At 41.5% G+C, this 18552-nt stretch overlaps 1 protein-coding gene across 2 annotated transcripts in view; it reads left to right on the forward strand.

Annotated features, from left to right (window-relative positions):
* Nucleotides 1-9306: 9306 nt before the first annotated feature.
* Nucleotides 9307-18552, forward strand: part of DSC3 (desmocollin 3) — a 51904-nt gene continuing 42658 nt past the window's right edge. For both annotated transcript variants that reach the window (XM_086372272.1, XM_086372271.1), the window contains exons 1-2: nucleotides 9307-9437; nucleotides 17282-17366. In XM_086372272.1, coding sequence (XP_086228398.1) covers nucleotides 9369-9437; nucleotides 17282-17366 — 154 coding nt within the window. In that variant the 5' untranslated portion in view covers nucleotides 9307-9368. The remainder of the gene's footprint in view (nucleotides 9438-17281; nucleotides 17367-18552) is intronic.

Here is an 18552-nt window from a genome sequence, read left to right on the forward strand (position 1 = left end):
TGATGCCATCCAGCCATCTCATCCTCTGTTCTCCCCTTCTCCTCCTGCCCCCAATCCCTCCCAGCATCAGAGTCTTTTCCAACGAGTCAACTCTTCACATGAGGTGGCCAAAGTACTGGAGTTTCAGCTTCAGCATCATTCCTTCCAAAGAACACCCAGGCCTGATCTCCTTTAGAATGGACTGGTTGGATCTCCTTGCAGTCCAAGGGACTCTCAAGAGTCTTCTCTAACACCACAGTTCAAAAGCATCAATTCTTCAGCGCTCAGCTTTCTTCACAGTCCAACTCTCACATCCATACATGAATCTGTCTAGATGATCTGTATAAAATACCCATTTCCCAGGATATTTAAACTAGCTTGGGTATCAAGTCTGTTTGGTCTTCCTAAAAAAGGAGTGGCAGAAAGCTTATGGTTTCAGGAAGCATGCCTTCGTCACTGTCAATTACATGTGCTTTGAGAACACTTCTGTTTTTATTGTCCCACTTAAGACTCGGAAATGTGGAATGGAAAAGCAAAAAAGTAGGCAAGCCATGAGCCAAAGTAAGAGATTTTTTAAAATCCAAAACCCAAGGGGAGGGTTTTGTACATCTGTGACTATATACACCTATGGCTAATTCATGTTGATGTATGATAGAAATCAAACCAATATCATAAAACAATTATCAATCAATTAAAAATAAATATAATTAATAAAAAAGAAAAATAATCCCCAAATGTAAAAAAAACCCAAAACCAAAAGGACTTTACTGGTGGTTCAGTGGTTATGAATCAGCCTCCCAATGCATGGGATGCCAGTTTGATCCCTGGCATCAGGGAGTTAAGATCCCACATGCCACAGGGCAACTAAGCCCACATGCCACAACTGCTGAGCCTGCCGGTCACAACCGAGACTCGATGTAGCCAAATATAAATAAATAAACATATGAATATTAAACAAAAAAACAAAACCCCTAACATCCAGGTAGAAATGAGCAGACGTATCTCAAAGGGACCTGTGGTTTAAACCACAGGTTTGAAAGTTATATCCTGATACTGCCTTGCAGTACTTAGTGTGAAGGCCATGGAAACACCGATCTTTGTCCTGTGTTTACTGTGTCATGATGTTAAAAAGTCTCACATGATAGCTTTGGTTGTCTAAGTGAAATGAATACCAAAAAATACCTGATCTTTTTCTTCTTTTTCCCCATGACGTCATGCATCTAAGTAAATGGTGAGAATTGTGTCAATTGCAAGCAAAGTCTTAATCAATTGAAAAAACTGGAAATCACTTAAAACTCCAAGCCCCAAGAGTTAGAATAAATACTCTTGCCTTGAAATAGGAAAACAGAGCCATTAGAACCTTGCTGTTGCTGTTGCTGCTAAGTCGCTTTAGTTGTATCCGACTCTGTGCGACCCAATGGACGGCAGCCCACCAGGCTCCCCCGTCCCTGGTATTCTCCAGGCAAGAAGACTGGAGTGGGTTGCCATTTCCTTCTCCAATGCATGAAAGTGAAAAGTGAAAGTGAAGTCGCTCAGTCATATCCGACTCTTCACGACCCCATGGACTGCAGCCTACCAGGCTCCTCTGTCCATGGGATTTTCCAGGCAAGAGTACTGGAGTGGGGTGCCACTGCCTTCTCCGAGAACCTTGCTAGCCATGAATATTTCACCAAAAGGAAACATCTAGACCTAAATGAGTCTGTGGAGGAAATACTTCCTTGATATAGATTTCTTCCATAATTAACTGCAATCCGGGGAGAGACTTTGAAAATAAGAATAAAAAAATATAGGTAACAACAGTCCAGGTAATAAATGAACCAGAAACCAGAATATATTTCACCATGCTCACCATGAAAAAACTTGATGAAGTATACAAAAGCAGACCTGAGTCTTTCTTTTAAAGTATTGATTAAATAGAGTATATAAGTGCTAAAAAGAGGGCTAAAAAATGGAGAAATGATTTACTTGTAGATGAAAAGAGGTTAGGAATTTGCATCTTAGGAAAACCAAGAGACCTGAATTCTTGCAACATCAGTCTCATCATTTCCTAGGTTTTGTATCTGTCATCATATTTCAGAGTGAGTCAAGAGCGTCTACATTCCCGACTTCCGCAGTGGTCCAGCGGTAAAGAATGCCTGCTAATGCAGGGGACATGGGTTTGATACCTAGTCGGAGAAGATCCCACACGCCACAACTACTGCGCCCACGTGCTGCCACTGCTGACATCCTTGTACTCTCGAGCCTGTGCTCAGAAACAAGAGAAGCCACTGCAAGAACTACTGATCCTGGTGATGATGTTCCTAAATTTGAAGGTAGTCTACTTGAGGTTCTGCTGGATTTGTTTTTAAGTTCATGTACACAACTTTTGGCGTGTACAAATTTAGTAACATCCTGATGCCTTTTGTCCTAGGTAATCTACTACTGGGGACATACGGGAAAGAAATGAAACTCTATGCCTACAAAAAGACTTACACATGTTCACAGCAGCTTTATTCATAAATGATGGTATTAATAACACATTTACATACATATATACATGGTCAAGTTTCTGTTCCTGGTTTGGGAAGATCCTCTAGAGGAGGGCATGGCAACCCACTCCAGTTTCTTGCCTTGGAGAATCCCCATGGATAGAGGAGCCTGGCAGGCTATAGTCCTTGGGGTCGCAGAGTCAACACGACTGAGTGACTAGGCACAGCATACCTGGTCAACACTTGTACACTTACATTTGTCAAAACTTACTGAAGTGAGTGCTTAATGTCTATGAATTTTATCCTATGTAATTCAGATGTAAAAGGAAAAATCTTTTCTAAAAATTTACACATTCACAAGATGGAGAGGCTAGAGACTTAATACCTACCTACCCCAGGACAATTATGTCAAATAAGTTAACAGGCAATTTAAAACTTCAGTTACAATCTCTAAATAGATGGGGTTAGAGTACCCAGATGAGGCTGACTTGGATCCCTGTTATTTTTAGAGGGAATTTCTTTATTTTGCTAATACTATGTTGTTGCCAAAAAGGTCTCTTTGATTTTGCCTCAACAATGGCCAAGTACAAAGGTTTACTGTGAACTAAAGAACATTGCGTCCACTTGTTCAAAATTAAAAGAAAGGATTAGGGGAAGAATAAGCTAGAGGGCCATGGACAAACTTGGGGGAAAAAAAAAAACCCGGCATATTCCTGGCCAATTGCCATTACACAGGATTTCCTGCTTCTTTGAATAGAAAAGTTTGGAAAACTATTGCTGAGAGAGACTAGCAGAGCAAGGCTCAGACCATCTGTTCTCAGGGAACACTTTGTATATTATGATAAAGGAATGTGGCTGAACATAAATGTGTGTGCTTATCACTTTCCAGTATCTCTCTGGAGAGAGAAAACCTTATTCCCAGTGTGCCAAATGAAAAGGAAAAGTTGATATCGGGTGACATTAGTGTCAGATATCTTGGGAATATTGTTGTTTAGTCAATAAGTTGTGTTCAGCTCTTTTTTGACCTCATGGACTGTAGCCTGCCGGGCTCCTCTGTTCATGGGATTTCTCAGGCAAGAATACGGGAGTGGGTAGCCATTTTCTTCTCCGGGAGATCTTCCTGGCCCAAGGATCAAACCTGTGTCTCCTGCTTGGCAGTCAAATTCTTTACCGCTAAGCCGTCTGGGAAGCCCTGCAAGTTAAAACTAGAACTTGTCAATTAGGAAAATATGTAGCTTATTATAACACTGAAAGGCAAATGCAATTATGATCCTTGAAAGCAATGCAAGAAAAGAACCTTGGCTTTGGCCTGTTCAGTGAACACTAAGTAGCTAATTGGTGAAAGCTACTGTTCATCTGGATACAGAAGGGCTTGGGAAACTGAGCAGGCTGAAAAGAGAAAGAAAAAATTAAGAAGAATAAATCTTGAGTAAATGCCATTCAAGAGTAGATAATGAATAATCAATAAAATAAATGATTAATAGCAATAAATAATAATTGCTGAAGTAAATCATTGACTGCCCATAGAGAATTGGTGGGAAAAGCTGCTTCCTTCTTCCTGAGTGAGCTTCCTGAGCTGGGGATCCGTGCCTTTCCCCAGCTGATTTTGAGGGATGGTCCTCCTAAACTTCTGGGAAGAAAGAAGGCTGACGGGGCAATGAATCAGGTGAATGACACATGGGATCTGGAAGGTGGCCTGTTCACACCTGTAGCCTTGGAGCTCAAGTAACGCCCTCTGAACAACAGAAGCACACACACAGTGAGCTCCTGGCATCATGAGAACATACAGGAGAAACTACAGCCTCACCCAGTGGGAGGACATCTTCACGCTGAATGAAGCAAAGGATTATGGGAAGGTTCTAAGATGAGAGGAACCAAGTTCGTCCTGTAACAGGGCTTTGTTACACTGGGTTCCTCCAGTTACTGTAAGAAGTCATCACTCACACAATGGAGTTGCTGTCTGTGTAGAAATTCCTATTCCTTCCAGCCTAGCGTGAAGTCATCAGGAGACCACTCCTCCTCTCTCCTTGAGAGGCCTGTTTGCAGAAGACAGGCTGTTGGTCAAGGCCTCTGAAGATTTCCCTGGAGGAAGAGTAAAACCATTGTCACAGTGGCTTGAATCATTTCTTAAGTAAGGGGAGACTGAAAGGAAGCATTTCTGAACCTGGCACACCCTATCTGGATTGAACTATTGACAAGGTTGTTGCTTAAATGGAATATTTCTGAATTTGAAAGATGTACCAATGCTCAAACTGTGTATATTTGATGCAAAGTTTGAGCAAAAGGCCACACCTCTGTGGAGGGCAATGTTTTCTCTGAGAAGAAATGGATAGTCCTACTGTCAATCACTCTCTGTAGAGATTAATCCTCAAGATTAAGAACCGAGCATGAAAGACGAGAAAGGGTAAACTGCTGTTCCCCGGAAGACCAGGGCTCATTGTGGTCTAGTTTTGAGGTTTTTATTGCTTCCTGGAGCATTTCCGTAGGGGTGAAAGGAGAGCTTGGAGGGGTGGCTTGCCTTGGGGAAGACAGGAGGGGAGGGAGGCAGACGGAGGCCCTGGGATGGCTCTTGTCCTGAGCAGCAGTGAAATATTATAGCTTACTCTTGACTTCAACTGTCTCCAGTAGTCTTTTTAAAAGATCGCCAAAATCAAGCTCTTCTTAGTGATGCTCTGGGAATTTAGTGGAGGAACTTCAGTCACACTTAGAGAAATGTGGTAACAGGAAAGCAGAGTCCTCTCCTGGAGGCTGGCATGGCAGTAGCAGAGTTTATTACTCTTGGAGGAAAGGGGCAGCAAGGATGAGAGAATCCTACTGTCCAGCTCCCAAGCACCAGGGAGGAGCCTTCTGCAAAACAGCAAGTGTACACATTAAGGGGTGCATTCCTGTGTGCTCAGTCATGTCCGACTCTTTCCAACCCCATGGACCATAGCCTGCCAGGCTCCTCCGTCCATGGGATTCTCCAGGCAAGAATACTGGAGTGGGTTGCCACGCCCTCCTCCAGAGGATCTTTCCGACACAGGGATCGAACCCACGTCTCCTGTGTGTCCTATACTAGCAGATGGGTTCTTTACCACTGAACCACGTGGGACGCTCACATTAAGGGGAGATAATCCTGGGGAGCTAATTTCTAAAAATAAAGTCCGGGAAGGTTCCTGGCATTTGAATACATATTTGTTTAGTATTCCTCATTGTTGCTCCAATAAGCAATTTGTTTGGATACTGTTTATCACAGTGACTATTTATCCTAAACAATATTCTACAAATGCCTCAGAGCTAATGTTTCAGGGCAGAGCTCATTTGTGTCACTAGCAGAACTATTCAACGCGAAACTTTCACTCAGTTGTATTGTCTGCTTTTCGTAAATATTTCTTCCCTTACCAGCAAATTTGTGCCAACTATCATACAGTTGTTCTGGTCGTGTTTTACAGGGATATGTGAGGAGATCCACATTTGGGGTGTCACGCCTATTTAAACCACTGAGAAGAGTGGGTGTGAGAAACCAGCACCTGTGGGCATGGAGTTGTGCAAGGCAGCCTTCTCAGTGGGCCAGGTGTCAGCTCCCAGCTCCTAGGGTCATGATCCTTTCTGTGGCTAGAGAGTTCTCTTAGCTATGGAGAACTCTTCCTAATGATCTTAAATATGCTTTCTACTGAAAAATTTGACAGTTTACCTAGATCTCTGACATTTTATACGTTAGCATAAGCTCACCTTCCATTTTTGATCTATTTAATTATTGCTCTCACTCCTCAAATTAAGAAGATAACAAGGAAAACTAATATTTCTTTTCTATTTTTTGCACATTATTCTTTTAGGAGTGACTTCCAACTGACTTTGCAATTTGGGGTAGAGTACTGAAATAAAGATATTTTAGAATAACTCTTTATGGTTTGCAATGTCTTGTGATGATTTTAAATTAATGCTGTTATAGAAGGCATTTCTGATTCTAACCATACTCAAACCAAAGCTCATATTTTAAATACATTTTCAATAATCTCATTTACAATTATAATTTTCATAGGAAAAATAAAAGCAGTTTCAATTTATCTTCAAGTCATAGTTATGTTATAAACACAACTGCCCATGAAGATTCACTTCTAAATTATAAAAATGCATTGCTTTTTATTGGGACTAGGCTAATATACACATGATGGACAGATATATGCCTTAGCAAAACAGGAAATTCCAAGATAGTTACTAATACTCCATATAGAAATTATTCAGTATTCATATTGCACCTAGAATTTTATAATACAAATAGAAAATATCACCCATATGCTTTCTTTCAGCATTTCTAGGATAAATCCCTATAACTTTTATTTTGTAGAAGCTAGCCGTGGAAGCTCAGAGTAGCTGTCATATAATCAGTAGGTTTAACAATCGGCTTAATTATACAGTATATGATAGTTATATTATGGTTTTAGTCACATAGAAGAGAGTAGGAATCAGGTCAGACTCTAGTGGACAAAGCTGAAAGTACTGAAAGACTCTGATGCTGGGAAAGATTGAGGGCAGGAGGAGAAGTAGGTAACAGAGGATGAGATGGTTGGATGGCATCACTGACTCAGTAGACATGAGTTTGAGCAAACTGCAGGAGATGGTGAAGGACAAGGAAGCCTGGGGCGCTACAGTCCATGGGGTCATAGAGTTGGACATGACTTAGCAACTGAACAAGGAAAACCCATATAATGGCAGAAAGAGGTTCATTAATGAAGTTAGTGAGCCCATTTAACTCACCCAAAGTGATCATTTTACAGACTGAGTGGCTGGCTCTCCATCTCATCCAGGACGAAATTCAACTCCTCAGCCTGGTTTGTTAGGAGACTATCTTTCTAACCTAATTCCCAGCTCAGGAGTTCTTCCATCCATGGTTCTGAAGAAACTTCTTTCTGTTTCCTTGATGTGGGAAGCCCTCATAAGATTCTCCAGAGTTTCGCTAGGGTTATTTCTATGGCTTTAACCCCAAACATGCTCCTACCCTTCCCCTTTTCTCTGTTGGTTCTTATCTCAAGCATTATTCAGCCCTGGAGGCTGAGGGTTAAAAATCAAGGGGCTAGTAGATTTCCTTTCTGATGAGAGCTATGGTCCAGGCTTATGTTTTACAGTCTACCTGAGGCCAGAAAACACTTTGAGAGGCTCGCTCTTGAGGTCATGGTCAGGGTGAAGGTCCGGAGGATGGGAGATGAAAATAGTTGGAGTCAAGTGTGGAGAACTTTCTCTGAGACTGGAAGAGCTCCTCCATACAGAGGCCTCCAGAGGTGAGACAAAGTCTCTGTTGAGTGCGTGGGAGCCTTGGATGCCTCAGAGACAGGACTAGGAAACTGAGCTTAGTGTCTGCATCCTGAGAGCTTAGGCCTAGTAGTTCAGGAAAGCCCAAGACTTTAGGAAAACCCATGACTTAGACAAATAGCCTATTGGGGGTGACCATGGGGTGAATGAAGGTCACAGTGCCTTCTCTGAATAATCTGCACTGCCTGAGAATCCTGACCTTGGAATTTGTGTACAGACTTTGAGAAGCAACAACACATGTCCAAGAGGGAGTTCATCCTGAGTCTAGTAGGTAGAGGCTTAGAGAACACAATACCCAGTCTAGAGAGAAGTACAGGAATGTGCCCTAATGTTAGGGTGCTTCTCAGGTGGTGTTAGTGGTAAAGAACCTGATTGCCAATGCAGGAGACATGAGACTCAGTTCAATCCCTGGGTTGGGAAGATCCGCAAGAAAGGAGAAGGGAATGGCTACCCACTCCAGTATTCTTGCCTGGAGAATTCCATGGGTTGAGAAGTCTGGCAGACTACAGTCCATAGGGTTGCAAAGAATTGGACATGACTGAAGGGACTTGGCATGCACACTCTAATGTTATAAGCTACCTCTTTATTAAAAGGTTTAGCATACTGGGCAATGATCATTACCTTTAATCCCTTCTAGACTTCGCATTGCTTTGGGCGGGATCTGGGTTGTTGCCTTTCCTCCAGTGCCTGTGCAACTCTTGGCCCTGATGAACGTTTGTTAAATAATATTGAATCTGGAAGCCTCATTTTAGACTAGAAGCTTTTGTGTGGTGAATTTTTCTTTGACCACCAACCGAAAAACTGCATCTTAGTACAATTACCAGGTAATTCCTCAAATCAATAGTTTCATATAAGAAGAACAAATTCTTTCTTACAAGGTTCAAATAAGACCACATCATCGGCCGGACATGAAAGCTCTGCGCTTAATCCCTCACATTTGGGGTGTGTGAAAATGGTGAGATGTCAGCATTTCCTTTATTTGCTTTCAATTTCTGATGTACCCAGTGTCAGCTTATTCGTGCCACTGGCGATAATTTCTCCTGCGTCCTTTATTTTATCGAGGGAGTCAAGTTTGGGAAGAGACTTCGCTCAGCGTTTGATCAGAAGCTGGAGGGAGGATTCGCCGACCCAGTGACAACAGTGTTCCTGGCACCCAGGAGCGCCCGTGTTGGGGCAGGGATCCCTGAAGGCGGTTCGGGGTTCTGCAGTGGGAATGCGCCGAGCGGCGTCTGCGAGGAGGACGCCCCAGGAGTCGGGGCGGAAGGCGGGGCAGCCGCGGGGTGCGGGGCGTGGGAGAGCAGGCCGAGAGGGGGTGGCCTGGACCGCTTTCCTGCGAGCGAGCACCCCGCCAGGCCGCCGAGAAGCCCAGGGGCAGGCTCGGGCAGCTCCCACGGCGGCTCTCGCGGTGATAAAACTTGAGAAATAACAAGGAGGGGCGGCTCGGCGTCTCCAGAGTCCAATCCCGTCTCAGGAGCGAACACGCTCTCGGGCAAGACAAGCCTGAAAGAGGCCCGGGCGACTTAACGAGCAGCCGAAAGCAGCGCACCCGCGGCGCGCCTGCACCTCGGCGGCCTCTGGTCTCCTGCATCCCACCCGGTGTCCGCATCCTCCCCTCCCGGGCCCCGCGCCCCGATGGCTGCGCCCCGGCTCCGGAGCTCCCTGCGCGGAGCCCTCTGCAGGCAGCTGCTCCTGACCCTCGTGGTGAGTGGAGCCCGGGTGGGGTGGGACCTACCCAGAGTCGGGATGGAGCAGGGGGTGATGGTGGATAGGCTGTGGTCCTGCTGGGGGACCGATGCGGGCGAAGACGACCGAAAGGGGACGTCCGCGCCTCTGCTCAATCTTGCCGGGCACGGACGAGCCAAATTCGGGCTCGGTGGGATGAGGAGAGGAAACGCGTCCTAGCGAGAGGCACCCGGACCTAGGTTTTTATTTGGGACTTATTCGATTGTTTGAACAGGGGTTGGGCTCTGGCTTCGCTGAGCTCCCTTTTGCGCCGCCGCGAGTGGTCCGGGGTTGGGGTTCGCGCTCCTTTCTTGGCTCCTAGTGATGGTGGTGGGGGTGGGTTTGGGTAAAGAGGGAAGAAGAGTGTTTGGTTAGGTTTCTGAGGATCCCTGAGTGAGTTACAGGGCGTTACTGGTGGCCCAGACGGATAAAGAATCTGCCTGCAATGCAGGAGACCCGGGAATCTATCCCGGGGTCGGGAAAATCCCCTGGAAAAGGCAATGGCAACCCACTCCAGCATTCTTGCCTGGAGAATTCCATGGACAGAGGAGCCTTGTGGGCTACAGTCCATGGTGTTTGTTGCAAAGAATCGGACATGGAGTGAGTTACTCCGGGGTCCCTTGGGATGGGGACATTGGTGGGTGAAGGGGTTGGAGCGATGTCCCTGGGTCCCGGGGTTGAGTTATCCCTGAAAAGCGGCTTCCAGGTTTTGCCTCGTTCGCGGCTATTCAGTAACTCACTGGAGTGGTCCACCTCCGTGAGCCACCCGACCGGGGGCAGAGTGTACCTGGGGCGTCAGAGGGTGGACGGCTGAATTAGGGCTGGAGGTTGGGGTTCGGTGGTGTGATGGGGGAGTGGGGTGCGGTGGGGCAGAGCAGATAGAATCAGACTGAGAGGAATGTTGGGGTAGGAGTGTGGGGTTGGGTGGTACTTTGTCCGGGTCCAAGGAGGATTGCACAAGCCTAGAGCCCAGCCTGTGGTCTTTTGTGCTTGAGATACCTGAGATCCAAGATGAGATTCACCCGGAGAGGAAGTTTGGGACAATTCTCGAACTCGGGAGACACAAAGCAGAAAGTGGGGAACCCTGACGGTGTGATCCCGCTGAGCGGCGTTCTAGGCGTGTTCTGGAAAGGAGCCTCGGACCCTCGCCTTCCCCGCGCGTGCGTTCGGGTGGTGAGAGGGACCAGCCTGGCTCGAGAGCCGGTCGATTCAGATTAGTTGGATTCTTACTGCTCTTCTGCCCCCAAGCAGGGCGAGTGGATGCAAGCTTTGTCCTCTGTTTGAATCATCGAGTTATGAATAAAGGATTGGTAGCTATGATCTAAGATATATTTATGGACAAAGCATCGCATAAATGGGCAGGTCGATCTGCCTGGCAGCTATTCCCAAAAAAATGAGCTGATGACATGACTTTACACATGAGAACTGCTCTCAGAATGTGTTCTTTTCTGATATATTTCAAAGCGTTTCCAGCTAATCTGTTTAAAAGCATGAATTTAGTGTTCTGTGGTTTCTCTGAGAAAGGAATTTGGGAACGGAGAGAAGAAACTGTGGAGGTGCTGAGTTCCCAAGATTTCCCATGTATTCGCTGGAGGGGAGGGCGTGGAATTGGAGGAACTGTCTGGGTGGCAGGGGGTGGTGGATCTGGTGTTGGGGTGTGGCAAGGCAAGAAGGTGCCTGTATATCTAAATAGAGATAACATCAACTTTAGTATACGATTTTCTTGTTTAGGATTATTTTTTAAAATAATTTCCTAAAGATTAGATTAAATGGTATCTTGGCTCCGCTGACCAGGGATGAAGCCCACACCTGCTGCATTGGAAGAAGAGTCTTAACCACTGGATCACCAGGGAAATCCTGAGAATTCTTGTTGACCATCTTATGTCTGTATTTCCTCTGACTCCTAAGACCTCTCCACTTTTCAGTTTAATATTTAAGGTCATAGCATTTTGGAAACGCAATTTTCATTTTATGGAACCCTTAAATGCGCTCTCAAAGACAATCCCTTGTTTAAAGTGAGAACTCTTCAAAGCAGGTCTTTAACACATGAATGGAAACTTTTGACATGTTCATTTTCCCATGCAACCGCCCCATAGCTTGTGGGATCTACCCTTTTTCGCTTTTCTCGTCTGAATCTGCATCCCTGTCCCACTCTTCTAGCCTCAGTATACTTTGTGTGTACTCTAAACTGCTACTTAATGCGCTCTGTGGCTCAGTCATGTCCGACTCTTAGATCCAGGAACTGGAGCCCACCAGGCTTCTCTGTCCATGGGGATTCTCCAGGCAAGAATACTGGAGTGGGTTGCCTTGCCCTTCTCCAGGGGATCTTCCCAACCCAGGGATCGAACCCAGGTCCCCTGCATTGCAGATAGATTCTTTACCTTCTGAGCCACCATGGAAGGCCCTAAACAGCTACAATTAACTGCAAATCCTAATCATGTTTCCTTATACATATACAAAGAAAGGGAGGGGGGAGGGAAGAAAGGAGAGGGAGAATTTAGAAAAGAACCATATCAGATCTTCCTATTACTACTGAAAGAACTGAGTGTCTCTTAAAATGTTTCTCTTTTTAATGCAACACAAATTGTTGGGAATGGTGAAAACTAATTCGCATTAGCTCAGTTGCTCAGATGTCTTGTCCTCTATTATAAGTAATGAGATCCTTTTACATGTGTATTTAATATTGTTTGCCATATCAAATCCACTTTGGGAATTACATTTTCTATTCTGTATTATAAATGGTATGTACTTGGACATGGTCAATCTATCGTTTGCTAAAAGGGCTCTTCAAAAGGAATTAAAATAGCATTTTCCTTTATAATATACTTCCCCCCTTGAAGTATGTGGAATTCTACCTGCAACCTGTGTTGACAACCTATGTGTGCTGTGTCTTTTCCCAGAATTTATAGCATTAAATAATGAGAATAATATGACTCCTTTCCCAGACTTTTTGGTTATTGCTGTTCTTGATAACAGTTGACATATTCACCTTTTTAAGATAAAAGTGAGTATAATACTTTCTATTATCTTTTGCATTGGTGGGAAAAAAAAGCTTAGGACAAATAAAGGAGGAGAACTAGCTTATTTCTAAACTGTGTGCTTAGGAAGTCAGAGTTATATTTATTTACATCAGTGCATCTTCATTTACCTTCTTCAAAGAAGGTTATTGTTATTGGTGTTCATACTGAGATACAGCTATATTCTACTGCACTTTCTGAGTCACTAAATATGTGTAAGCCATGCACATTTTTTGGTCCTGTTGTAATCCCTGTGACAGTTGCTATGCCATATATGGTATCTCTGGTGACCTGTGGCTAATTATACTTCCCATTTAGGGTCCCATCTTATGGAGTTTGGATAGAAAGAAATTTAGTAGACTCATCAAAGCATTGAGAATATAGAAAGGTAAATCTTAACAATTCAAGGTGGTAAGAGTTTGAAAGGTAAGATTTCTCTCTTGGAGACAGCTAGTGTCCACAGGAGAAATGATGGATTGAAAATTCTGTGATCTTTATGCTCAAGGAGATATCCTTTATTTTCAGATATTCTATAAACTCCTATTCTTTGGCTTCTTTTTCCTCTGTTGAGAACGGTGTCATTTTAGAAAGTGTACCTCATGCATTCACTCTAAAATTGAGCAATAGTATAAAAATGAAATACTGGGAGGTACACCGTTAGTTTTCTTTCTCTCTTGGCATTAGACAGTTCCTTGAGGATTTGATGATTTGTATGATAAGCTTTCTATAATATGATTAATTAAATTTGGACAGTACTGTGGAATGAAACAAAGCAATTCATTTTCCCCAAACTATATTATCCCCAAAACTTATATTATCCCCAAAACTTATATTTTCCCCAAACTATACATAGTTTGGGGAATACTTTATATTATCATTTAAAAAAAAAACTTATATTATCATTTTTTTAAAAAAAATGATATATCTATCATTTTATAGACAATACTTTATATTATTTTTTTTAAAAAAAACTTAATTTGTTACATTTCAATTTGAAGTTGCTTACAAATATTATCCCCAAAACTTATATTGAAGTTGCTTACAAATATTATCCCCAAAACATATATTTTCCCCAAACTAGACAAAACTTATATTGAAGTTGCTTACAAATATTATCCCCAAAACTTATATTTTCCCCAAACTATACATAGTTTGGGGAATACTTTATATTATCATTTAAAAAAAAAAAACTTATATTATCATTTTTTTAAAAAAAATGATATATCTATCATTTTATAGACAATACTTTATATTATCATTTTAAAAAAAAAAACTTAATTTGTTACATTTTAATTTGAAGTTGCTTACAACTCTAGGTTCTTTCAATCAGATATTTAAAGTTGTTCTAGAGGGTTCCTCATTAAAAGGAATTCTTTTATAACTCAGTCAATCCAGAATTCATTAATATGAACACATTTTTTTTTTTGTATCTTGTATTTTTCATTGGGCAGTCACCAGTTATTCTTAAAATACCTTTAAAAGTTTGTCATCTAATGGTGGTTTTATTATTGTTTTTCTACTTTATTTTCAGTAATATATCCAAGTCTCACTAACATAGCATTACATTTCTTTATATTTCAGGAAACATAGCATAACTGAAGTTTATATGTGAATATCATCCTTCACAATATCCATCCCTTATATTAGGGCATCCCTGATAGCTCAGATGGTAAAAAAATCTGCCTGCAATACAGGAAACCCCAGTTGGATTCCTGGGTCGGGAAGATCCCCTGGAGAGGGGATAGGCTACCCACTCCAGTATTCTTGGGTTTCCCTTGTGGCTCAGCTGGTAAAGAATCCGCCTGCAATGCAGGAGACCTGCGTTTGATCCCTGGATTGGGAAGATACCCTGGAGAAGGGAAAGGCTATCAACTCCAGTATTCTGGCCTGGAGAATTCCATGGACTGTATAGTCCATGGGGTTGAGAGTCGAACACAACTAAGAGACTTTCACTCACTGTCTCCCCAGAAATCCAATTCGTGCCATAATTTCAACCACTCTCCAGCTACTGCTGACTCCCCGATTTGTATATCTGGCCTTGAGTTGCCCTTAAGTATAGGTCTATCTACCCAGCTGTCTTCTGGACCTTTCTCCTTAGATTTCCCATGTGTGTCTGTGTGCTCAGTCATATAAGACTCTTTGTGATCCTTTGGACTGTAGCCCACCAGGCTCCTCTATCCACGGGATTCTCTAGGCAAGAATACTGGAGTGGGTTGCCGTTTCCTCTAGGGGGAATCTTCCTGACCCAGGGATCAAACCTGCATCTCCTGAGTCTCCAGCACTACAGGTGAATTCTTTACCACTGAGCCATCAGGGAAGCCACTCAGCTTCCACTAGATTTCCCACAAGAATATAAAATTTAATATACGCCAGGCAAAACTAATTTTTTTCACTGTTCTTGCCAACCTTGCCAGTATTCTGCTCCTCAAGGAAGTGCTCTCTTCCTGTATTAGTTGGTGATACTTCTGTCTGCTCATTTACTTTAGCTATTCTATATTATAAATGGTACGTACTTGGATATGGTTAATATATGATTTGCTAAAAGGGCTCGTAGAAAGGAATTAAAATAGCATTTTCCTTTATAGCATTCTTTTCACCTTAAATTAATTGTATATCATTTCCAGTGATGTTTATTATACAGAGACAAAGACGAATGACCTTGCTGCTATATATTCAGCATGGATAAATTACACAACATAATTCATGCAAAGAAATCAAGTTGCTTACAATTAGCGTATGACTATATATATGTAAAGCTTAAAATTGATAAAATGAACCAGTCTTCTTTAGGGGTACATACACATGGGATACAATTAAGCAGAAATGGGGAAGTAAATGATTTACCAAGAAAAAAAATCATCCGTTAGAGCTTACTTGAATATGGAGAGGTCCCTCCATCAGGGAGGAAAATGCAACTGGGGAGAGTTAAATAGGAACTTTGAAAATAATAGTAATGTTTTATTTCTAAAACTTTATAACTTTAAGGCAAACTATAGCTTTAAGGCAAGTGCCCTAGTGTTCCTTTTATTTTTTATTAAAATACAAGTGTAGTTAGAATATATCTTAAGAGGGACAGTTTTTTAAAAAATGAAACGAACAATATAGAGGATTAACAAAACCAAACACTATTATTTGAAAGTACAGACAAACCTGCTACCATTGCACAAGTGAAAAATAGAAAAGGCATAAATAAAACAATATTACGAATAAAAACAGACACATTTATGGAGAGGATAGAAGTCTTAAAAAATAAATAATAATATTTATATATTATTCTAGTTAATGTGAAAAGAGACAAAAACTAGGCAATTTTCTATAAGGTACAAATTGCCAACATTTGAGGAGGTGTACAAATTCTAAATAGACTTATGAAGACACTGAATTAGAAGCCAATGTCTCCACTTACACATACCCTTATATCAAGCCTAGACCTGTGTGATGAATTCTTCCATAAATATATGGAACAGATAACCTCTACCTTTTATAAATTGTTTCAAAGAATAGGAAAAAAAACTGGAACTCTCCTTAACTCATTTTATGAAGATGGTATGAAGAAAAAGTAGAAGTCTGATCTCTCTTATGATCATGTATTTTAAATATTAAAATAAATAGCAGCAAACCAGACCAATAATGTATTTTTTTAAACATAAAGGCCTGTTTATGGAATTTCAGTTCTATTCCATTCATCTATATGTTTATCCTTATGCTAGGACCACTCTACCTTGATTATTGTATTTTTGTAGTAAGTTTTGAAATTGGGAAAATTTTCAACTTTGTTCTTTTTCAAGTTAATTTGGGTCTTGCAGTGCCCTGCATTTTCTCAAGGATTGATTTTCAATTTCTGCAAAAAAAAAAAAAAACTATTTGGGATTTTGATAGGGAGTACCTTGAATCTGCCAGATGACTTTTGGGAATATGTGTTTTGACCTATGAAGATGGGTTTTCCATTGTAAATGAAATTGTTTGCTTGCTTTCGGTTTCAGATTCTTTTCACTGCTAGTGGACAGAAATGCAATCAGTTTTTGTATGTTAACCTTGTATTCTGCAACCTTGCTGAAACCATTTATTATTTTTGATAGTCTTTTAGTGGATTCCTTGGGATTTTCTATGTGTAATACAAGATCATATTATTTGAAAATAGAAACTATTTTGCTTCTTCTTTCCCAATCTGGATGCCTTTTATTGTGTGTGCGTGTGTGTGTGTGTGTGTGTAACTGCCCTGGCTAGAAGCTAGAAGCGCCAGTACGGGTTAAATAGAAGTGGTGAGAGCAGGCATCATTGTCTTGTTCCTTCTGTCAGAGGAAAGCATTCAGTCTTTCTCTGTTAATCATGATGTTTTTCTTAGATGCTCTTTTTCTTCCTAGTTTGTTGGAAAATTTTAATTGTAAATCAGTGTTGGATTTTGTCAATTGCTTGCACCTATTGAGATGATCATATGGCTTTGTTCTTAATTCTTTAAAAAAAAAAAACCCTACTTTACTGAGGTGAAATGGACACACAAAAAGCCGTGCATATCAAAGCACACCACTTGATGAGCTTGGTGATAAGTATGTAGCTGCAAGATCATCAGGCTCTATGCCATAAGCATATCCATTACCTCCAAGTTTTCTCTTGCCTTCTTCACTTATTGTTATTATTTTGGTAAGAACACTTAAGTTTTATCCTCTTAGCAAAAATTTTAGTATACTATATTGTTAACTGTAGGCACTATGCTATACAGTAGATATCTAGGACTTATTTATTTTGCATATCTAAAACTTTGTTCTCTATTCTATACTATATTAATGTGACCATTTTTTTCCTTAGGTCTTCAGTTTTGCTTGTGAAGCCTGCAAAAAGGAGATATTTAATATACCTTCTAAACTAGAGGCAGACAAAATGATTGGAAGAGGTGAGCACTTTCAAATCAATGTTTTTAAAACAGAAATGTAATTTACTTATGCTGGAAAGAGCATACTATCCAATGTTTGCTTTTGGAATTAGCCTGAATGTATATATGCTGCTGCTGCTGCTGCTAAGTCGCTTCAGTTGTGTCTGACTCTGTGCGACCCCGTAGACTGCAGCCCACCAGGCTCCCCTGTCCCTGGGATTCTCTAGGCAAGAACATTAAAGTGGGTTGCCATTTCCTTCTCTAATGCATGAAAGTGAAAAGTGAAAGGGAAGTTGCTCAGTTATGTCCGACTCTTAGCGACCCCATGGACTGTGGCCCACCAGGCTCCTCCGTCCATGGGATTTTCCAGGCAAGAGTGCTGGAGTGGGGTGCCATTGCCTTCTCCGAATGTACATATAATTAGATATAATTCAAGATATGTTAAAATATATGTTCTGTTCTTTATAACTTTATAGAATTCTGTCATTGATTCTAAGGCAAATGTTCTAATCCATGCTTTTGTAGTCATTTATGTTTTAACAGTAAAAATTATGTAAATAATTATATGTAGAATGTAGCCCTTTCATTACTCCAGGATCCCAAGCATTTGAGAGACATAGGTAAAGAGCTCAGAGAGTCAGAGCAGAATTTTTATCAATGCTATGGCTACGGTGGGAAATATAACACGGTGTGCTGTTCCTTTCAAAATTGGGTTTAATCAGTCATTTGCCCAATGAGAAGTTGGGGAACCTCAAACTTTCCCAACACCCAGGCAGCTCTGTTCAAATGGAATTTCTCCATGGTACAGGGAATACTGGAGGAAAATATCATGATTTTGTTGAGAGATACAGCTTGTCCCAGAGATACCAAATTTACTTTTTCAAAAAGTGTCCCATTCCTGGGAAGGAAGAAAAGAAAGGATGTAAAGAAAGGTCAGGGATGTTCCTCTAGGGAAATGGACCAGAGGTTATCACTCTGGTAAAAATGTGAACAGAAGGGAAATATATCATCACTTTTAAAGATGTTTAGTTTTCTTTTTTTTTTTTTTGACTTAACGTTTCCCTCTGTGACAGATTTGAATTAAAGTGAAAACACTACACATGGGTAACATATGAATTCTTTGAGAGGATAGTACTTAGGTGGGTATTAGGCTATCAGTTTGGTTTCTGTAAAGGCAGATAAGTGGAAGAATGGGATGCATTTGATA

The sequence above is a fragment of the Bos grunniens genome, chromosome 24 (genome assembly GCF_055505025.1).
Source record: "Bos grunniens cultivar Pamir isolate PY7600 chromosome 24, Bosgru_T2T1.0, whole genome shotgun sequence".
Lineage (NCBI taxonomy): Eukaryota > Metazoa > Chordata > Mammalia > Artiodactyla > Bovidae > Bos > Bos grunniens.